The 8,702-nt window shown below is 40.2% G+C and overlaps 1 protein-coding gene across 1 annotated transcript; it reads left to right on the forward strand.

Moving 5' to 3' along the window:
• The first annotated feature begins 238 nt into the window (after window positions 1-238).
• LOC115121866 (MRG/MORF4L-binding protein-like) lies at window positions 239-8,423 on the forward strand. The gene is made up of 5 exons (XM_065005236.1): window positions 239-485; window positions 4,869-4,990; window positions 5,113-5,194; window positions 6,132-6,206; window positions 7,130-8,423. The coding sequence occupies exons 1-5, from the start codon at window positions 356-358 to the stop codon at window positions 7,336-7,338; spliced, it is 618 nt and encodes a 205-aa protein (XP_064861308.1). The 5' UTR covers window positions 239-355; the 3' UTR covers window positions 7,339-8,423.
• The last annotated feature ends 279 nt before the right edge of the window (window positions 8,424-8,702 follow it).

The following is an 8,702-nucleotide window of genomic DNA, read 5'->3' on the forward strand; positions in this document are numbered from 1 at the left end:
CTCTCCGTCCTCAGGCCGTTGGTCTGGGGTAGGGTCAGATAGGGTTAAAGTAGTGGAATAAGGTGGTGGGTTTTAATGAGTGTAGCGTTAGATTGTAGGTTAATATATACATATTTTTTTTATTATATATATATTTTTTATTGTTCCTTGTTCCCCCTTCCAATTTCTGTATCACAAAGTGTAATGGATCTATACTATAATTCAGCAGGGGGCGGTAATGCAACATATTGGATTCCCCCCGCCATTAACGTAATCGAAGAATAAGACAGCCTGCTGTGGTGTTTCTTGTGTTCATTTGGGTCAGTTGTTAAAATCTTTGATTTCAGTGTTTTGTTATTGGAGAAGGACAACAGGCATGGGGGAAGCCGAGCTTGTTCCAGCTGTTCAAGCAGAGTCGGGCATCAGTACCATCGAAGACTCAGTCGTATGGAGTCAAGAAGTCGAGGTGTGCCTGTTCCATGCGATGCTAGGTCACAAACCCGTAGGTAAGAATAAAACCGCTAACCAGCTAGTGTGTTCATCGTGTAGGCCTGAACATCCCCGGGCTGTAGTGGAGACCCGACGCGGAGGACGAAAGCCTGCCAACCATAACAAGTTAACAAGCCAGCTATTCATATATATAGTCAGACAATTACACATATCAATGAACTCCCACAGTTGTTGACCATTTTAGCGGTGGGTATAATTTGTGGAACGAATCTGTTCCAAAAACTTGGTAAATAACTAGGTTGTCAATAAACAATGTATACAAAGTTGTATCGCGGCAGAAATAAGATACCGGGTAGGGGATGGGCTATTTCATTTAAGTTTTCCCTCACTACGTTTTTATTCCGAAACATGTCTGTCCCGTCTCTGGTTAGCCTATGGACAAACATTAAGAAGTAACTACGTGGTTTTCTTGGTGAATAAACCATGCTACTCTGTGGGAACGTTACACAAATGATACCCACCCCTCATTTCAGCTTGTTGTCCAAGCTGTTTGTTTGTTGTCCAAGCTGTTTGTATTTTTGTCTTAAAAGTGTTGTCCAAATGTATTCAAGGAGGTATCTAGTTAAGTTTATCCCCGAGCTGACATACATCTGGAAATCCTAACACAAGCAGCTTCTTGTGACAAATTCAAGTGTATGTCTTTATTTTTGTATGTTGCATGCTGTTAACTACTGTAGTATTAGTCACGTACACAGTTTACTGCAGGTTTAAAAGGTGCAGTGAAATATTTTGCTAACTCCATCAACATTGCGGTAGAATAATCAATAATAGTTTAAAAAATAACATTTAATAGAATAAGTATCCATATGGCAATAGCGTGATGTGCATTATTATAACAAATAAACCAGCTAGCTTGCTACTCTATCTACTTTTTTAAAATGTTATTTAAATTTTTTTATTTTTTATTTATTTTTATTAACAACAAATCAATACATAAAGCACATGAGGGAACACAAGCATACATAGATTACAAACAATGGACAATCGAGCTAGGGGCGGGGCTGGGGGCGGGGCTAGGGGTACAATATCACATTACAATTACACAAGGACCTTAAGGGACATGCATATACTTACAATTCTAACAGCTTTTTTGTTAGTAGAGCATTTAACCGTCTTAAAATACAGTTCAATTTCTTTTTGTAGGGTACGAAAATGTGGTTTTCTGTTTGTAAATTTACATTTGTGTATATGAAATTTGGCCAAAAGAATAATGAAATTAATTACATAAAAATGATTCCGCTTATTTCTATTGTATGTAAAGAATCCAAACAGTACATCTCTCCACAATAGTGTAAAATCTTCATAAATGTGTTCAATTATAAACCTACTGATGTCTTGCCACAGTTTTCTTACATGCATACAATGCCAAAAAAGATGCACAACTGTTTCTGGGTGGTCGTTACAAAAGGAACAATTTGAGTTGATGTTTTCCTTAAACTTCTTCATATAGTGGTTGGCAGGATAATATTTATGAATAATTTTAAAGGAAACTTCCTTAATTTTGTTAACAAGTAGGTATGTTTGTGGCAACATCCAAACTTTTTTCCATCAGATATTATCAATAAATCCATTCCAATAAGGCATGACATAAGGTATAGATACAACATCCTGCTGAAACAAAGATCGTATCGCTCTGTTGTTGAATGGACCAAAAGAGAAACAAATCTTTCCTACTGATGAGTCAACAGGGTCAATAGAAGGTAGGTTCTGAGGGTCAGGTCTTTCCTACTGATGAGTCAACAGGGTCAATAGAAGGTAGGTTCTGAGGGTCAGGTCTTTCCTACTGATGAGTCAACAGGGTCAATAGAAGGTAGGTTCTGAGGGTCAGGTCTTTCCTACTGATGAGTCAACAGGGTCAATAGAAGGTAGGCTCTGAGGGTCAGGTCTTGACATGTTCCTGAATAACAGAGCAACACCTGAGGGAATGGCATCTAAAACAATTGCAAAATCTTTAGGTGTTACAGGGACCTTGTAAAGTGATAAGAATTCTTTAGAACTGAGTAAAAAACCCTCTGCATTTACCAGTTGGCTCACCAATAGGATATTATTTCTGAACCAATATTCTAAAAACAGAGAGGTATTTTTATACAATATATCCCCATTATTCCATATATAATATCTGTGTGGAGAAAAATTGTGTTTATAAATTAAGGACCATGACAAGAAAACCTGCCGATGAAAAGCAGAAAGTTTCACTGGAACTTTGTCAATATTATAATTGCAAAACAACATGAAGTTAAGGCCACCAAAAGTAGAGAAGACATGATGAGGAATACAATTCCACATAGAAGTGGGTCTTCTTAGGAATTGCTTTATCCAATTGATCTTGAAAGTATTATTTAAAGTAGTAAAATCCAGAAAATTCAGTCCACCATTCTCATAAGTGTTCATTACAACAGTTTTCCTAATGTAATGGGTACGGTTTCTCCAAAGAAAGTTGAAAAGCATCTGGTCTATCTCCTTGCTTATTTTACAGTCAATATATAAAGATAGAGCACCATATGTTAGTCTAGAGATAGCTTCAGCCTTGGTTATTAGGACTCTACCTTTTAAAGATAAGTCCCTCTGTAGCCATTGATTTAGTTTCTTCTGGGGTTTTTTAATAAGAGGGTTAAAATTTAGTAAGCCTCTAGACTTCTAGACTTCTGATCCTTTGTAATGGTTATGCCTAAATATGTAAGTTCTTCTTTTACTGGAATACCATAATATGAAGGTGTCACACAATCTTTGACAGCCATGAGTTCACATTTCTTAATGTTAAGATATAGACCAGACGCTTTGGAAAAGGATTGTATCACATTGATCGATATGGGAATTTGGTTAGCGTCTTTCAGAAAAAGTGTAGTATCGTCAGCCAGCTGGCTTATAATAATTTCTTTACCAGCTATGGAAATACCTTGTACAGGACTATTATTTAAAGAATTTGCAAGAAGTTGGGTGATTAATAAAAACGGGTACGGAGAGATAGGACAACCTTGCCTAATTCCTCTCTTTAACTCAAATCTAGGTGAGGTGCCATATTTCAATTTGATAGAGCTGTTACCATTTGCATAGAGAGTCTTAATAGCCTTACAGAAAAAATCCCCAAAGCCAAGTCTCTCAAGGGAGTGGAAGAGAAACTGATGCTCTACTGTGTCAAATGCTTTATAAAAATCTAAAAATAATATGAAGCTATCCTCAGTTATTAGGTCTGAGTAGTCAAGTACGTCTAATACTAGTCTGACATTGTTAGAAATATGTCTGTTCCTCATGAAGCCAGACTGTGTTTCCTCAATGATTGCATCCAAAACTTCTTTAATTCTTTTTGCAAGTAGTGAGGCTAATATCTTATAGTCATTATTAAGAAGACAAATTGGACGCCAGTTATCAATGAGCAGCACTTCTTTTTTAGGCTTAGGTATCAGTGTTATTAACCCCTGACTCATTGTAGGAGGGAGAACATTGTTTTTAATACTCTCTAAAAAGACTTCAAATAGGAAGGGAGCTACTTGTTCAGAAAATAATTTGTAAAATTCTGTTGTAATTCCATCAACACCTGGTGATTTATTGTTCTTTAGATGTTTGATAGACTCTAATCTCTTCAACTTTGATGGGTTCATCACACTGTTTAGATTCTATATCACTGATAGAGTGAACATTATTCAGTGAGTTAAAAAACATATCTGTGGACTCCTGACAGTACGTAGAGCTATACAATTTTCTGTAAAAATTGCTGCAGTATTTAGCGATTAATTTTTGGTCATCTGTAATAACACCATCAATGTTTAACTTATGGAGCTAGCTAGCTTGCTACTCTATCTACTTTTGTGCACACAACGTTCGCTAATAATGCAGCATCATTATCCGTTGTCAGATTGTCATCCTAAATCAAAATGTATTTTATCACATGCGCCGAATACCGTGAAACGTTTAGTTACAAGCCCTTATTAACCGACTGAGCAGTTCAGTAAAGAGTTAAGAAAATATTTACCAGATAAACTAAAGTAGAATAAAAAGTAATATTACAATAACGAGGCTATATACAGGGGGTACCGAGTCAGTGTGCGGGGGTACAGGTTAGAGGTCATTTGTACATGTAGGTAGGGGTGAAGTGACTATGCATAGATAATAAACAGCGAGTAGCAGCAGTGTAAAAACAAATGGAGGCGGATAATGTAACAGTCCGATGGCCATTTGATTAATTAAGCAGTCTTAAAAAAAATTGGGAAGCTGTTAAGGAGCCTTTTGGTCCTAGACTTTGCTCTCCGGTACTGCTTGACGTGTGGTAGCAGAGAGAACAGTCTGTGACTGGAGTCTGACAAATGTTATTTTTTTGTATTACATTTTTTCCCCCTCCCACTTTTTGAAGAAGTTGCTTTACATACTTATTTTCTCTGCAGGGGTAAATCGCCACTTTCACATGATCTGCATCCGGGATAAATTCAGTCAGAATATTGGGAGGCAAGTGTCATCAAAGGTGATCTGGGACCACCTGGGAACTATGTATGATATGTCGGCCTTGGTGAGTAGAGCGTCTTAATCTTTCTCTGGCCGTTTTGAAATGGAATGTTCTAGAGTCAGTCAGCCGCTATCTTTCCTCTGTAATTTAACACTGAATACTGTCACACATTCTGTCCACTGCAGCATGAGTCAGAAATATTGCCATTTCCCAACTCAGAGAAGAGCTTCAATCTTCCAGAGGAGATGATTCAAAAAGTAAAAGAAGGTAAACCCCCTCTCCTCTCTCTTCTCTCCTCTCCTCTCTTCTCTCCTCTCCTCTCTTCTCTCTTCTCTCTTCTCTTTCCTCTTTCCTCTTTCCTCTTTCCTCTTTCCTCTTTCTTCTTTCTTCTCTCTTCTCTCTTCTCTCTCTTCTCTCTTTCTCTCTTCTCTCTTCTCTCTCCTCTCTTCTCTCTCTTCTCTCTCCTCTTTCCTCTCTCTTCTCTCTTCTCTCTTCTCTCTCTTCTCTCTTCTCTCTCCTCTTTCCTCTTTCCTCTCTCTTCTCTCTCCTCTTTCCTCTTTCCTCTCTCTTCTCTCCTCTTTCCTCTCTCTTCTCTCTCTTCTCTCTCCTCTTTCCTCTCTCTCCTCTTTCCTCTCTCTCCTCTCTCCTCTCTCTCCTCTCTTCTCGTCTCTCCACTTCTCTCCTCCTCTCTCTCCTCTCTCTCCTCCTCTCTCCTCTCTCTCCTCTCTCTTCTCTCTCCTCTCCTCTCTCTTCTCTTCTCTCCACACCTCTTCTCTTTTCTTCTCTTCTCTTCTCTCCACACCTCTTCTCTCCTCTCTCTCCTCTCTCCTCTCTCTTCTCTCTTCTCATCTCTCCACACCTCTTCTCTTTTCTTCTCTTTTCTTCTCTTCTCGTCTCTTCTCGTCTCTCCTCTCTCTTCTCTCTTCTCTTCTCGTCTCTCCACTCTTCTCTTCTCTTTTCTCTTATCCTCTCCTCTCTTCAGAATCCACCATACTTACAAAAATGCTGAGTTACTAGAAAGTCCATATTACGTTTCTGAGACATTTGTTATTTTGTACATTGTCCCTGCTCAAATAAACGTAATAAATACAAATGTATACATCTCTCTTCCACCCGACTGTACATAAAATGTATGCACACATGACTATAAGACGCTGTTAGACTGCTAAATGGCATATTATTATATTATTCCTGCCCTGAACAGGTAAACTGGTGTCTGAGGACGACATGAAAGACGAGTTGAAAGAAGAACGAGACTCCCCAGCCACGCATGAAGAAGGTTCTCTCCTTTTACATGTATAATTCTATATTGTTTTGATGGAGTTTTATGACTTAAAAGATATAATGGCAAGCTTCAAATGGACGGTGATCTTGAACCTGCTTTTTCGCTCTTCTGCCATTCCTTTCTTTATACTATTTGAATGGTGTTTGTCTGTTGAACTCAACTCTGGTCCTCTGTGTCCTCCACTGTGACTCTGCTCTAAGGTACATGATATTCCCATTGGATGTACACAGCAAACACCAGCCTATCGCCGGACACTAGAATAACAACGGGCTTAATTTGAGTCTATCATACCCTACAAAGTCACAGTCACTGTAGGAGCAGTCACTTACTGTTTTCTTCACTGATCTGAGAGAGCAGTCACTGATCTGAGAGAGCAGTCACTGATCTGAGAGAGCAGTCACTGATCTGAGAGAGCAGTCACTGAACTGAGAGAGCAGTCACTGATCTGAGAGAGCAGTCACTGATCTGAGAGAGCAGTCACTGATCTGAGAGAGCAGTCACTGATCTGAGAGAGCAGTCACTGATCTGAGAGAGCAGTCACTGATCTGAGAGAGCAGTCACTGATCTGAGAGAGCAGTCACTGATCTGAGAGAGCAGTCACTGATCTGAGAGAGCAGTCACTGATCTGAGAGAGCAGTCACTGATCTGAGAGAGCAGTCACTGATCTGAGAGAGCAGTCACTGATCTGAGAGAGCAGTCACTGATCTGAGAGAGCAGTCACTGATCTGAGAGAGCAGTCACTGATCTGAGAGAGCAGTCACTGATCTGAGAGAGGATCTAAAACATTTGGTTTCACAGGTCAACTTTCAGAACTTGGACTGAGTGATGCAGAATCTTTTGAACCTTCAATAATTTCCAAAACCCCTCTCTCTTTACCTGACAAATCAATCTTTTCTTTCTCTCCTCCTCTCTCTCAGGCAGCAACTCCTCGGTGAAGATGACAGAGAGGGCCGTCAGCAAAGACAAGGAGAGAGAGAGAGACAGAGACAGAGAGAAGGGTTCCTCTGAGGGCGGCCCAGGGAAGGAGGCAGCAGACAAGAGGAAGAGGAATCGTGCAACTGAGAAGGTACTCAACTCCAGCAGCAACCCCTCCAGCCCCGGTGGAGCCAAGCGGAGAAGGACGTAGGCCAAGTCACCAGGAGACGCCCTCAAGATATCAGCCGCTGCAGAGAGCAGGAGATCCCAGGGGGAGGAGGAGAGACCTGGGACTGGAGAGACTCATCTGTGAAGCCTGGAAGAAAGAGGGAGGAAGGGGGAGAGACTTAGGACTGGAGAGACTCATCTGTGAAGCCTGGAGGGACTCATCTGTGAAGCCTGGAGGGAAACAGGAGGGAGGGTGAGAGAGTGGCGTTTGGAGTCAGACAATAGAGAAGCTATTTGGACAATGCAGAATTTGTGCACAGGTATCCAGGAGACGAAATTAAGAACTTTCAGCCCCACAGAAGCTGCAATTTTAGACTTATGTAATGTTCTCCGAACATCTAGAATGATGTATCATTTTCCCACTGCCACACAATCTCTGAAAACAACACCGCAATAACAATGTGAAGACAAAACTGACTCGTATTGGTCATGATTATCAATATACTGTCACAGCAGCGGAGGTTTCTGGACAATCCCCTCCCTCCAGTCCTCGGCTCTGGATGAGAGGCCAGCAGCCATGTTTAGTAATATTGACACAATTCAATCAGACACGTTATCAATGACTTCAGAATGAGTGTAATGGTTCTAGTGCTTGTGTTCAGGCTTGTATCCTGTTTGGAGAAATGCAGGACTACTAAATCACAGCAATACACTGTATTACTGGCTGGATGCTTGTTCTAATTGTCTTGTTGTTGTGTGTTCTGATTTGTTACAAGTTGTTGTAAACACATGCATAGAGCACCTCATCCAGCTCTTCCAGTAACTGCCAACCAGATTGTTATTGTACCTCATATGTATAAAATGTAGTTGCAAATTGTCGGTCATTGTCCCCTTTTTTTTCTACAGTCAGTCTTGTGTATTTTGTCCGTAGGGATTATTGAATGTGCACGTTTTGGTAATTGCTAAAAAAGTTTTTTTTTGTCCGTGTTAAGGACAGACTTTTGCGAATATAATAAACATGTGTAGCTGTAGTCTCCATCCCATTTGAGATCCCTTTTTTAAATTCTCTATTTATTGGACATGTCATATTTTTTAAAGCCTATGTCCCATTAAATGATTTTTGACAAAGTTTGCGACTGGTTCGTTAATTCAACAAACAGTGTATTCTAATGGAGTGTGATGATTTGCAGCATTTGTTCGTTAAAATCCCGTGGGGCTGAACTTCCCGGTGCCTCGGGAGGCACCTACTAAGCAACATGTCTGTGTTTTGTATTAAGCCAGTATGTCAGTGACATGTCAGTGACTATGTCCTCTCTGGCGACACAGGCATCGTTGATACCCAATCACCTTGCAGCAGAACCTCTAAGTAGCTTTGTCAGTCATCCAGTTGATTGTTGGGACTCTTAA

This window comes from Oncorhynchus nerka, linkage group LG20 (assembly GCF_034236695.1).
Source record: "Oncorhynchus nerka isolate Pitt River linkage group LG20, Oner_Uvic_2.0, whole genome shotgun sequence".
NCBI lineage: Eukaryota > Metazoa > Chordata > Actinopteri > Salmoniformes > Salmonidae > Oncorhynchus > Oncorhynchus nerka.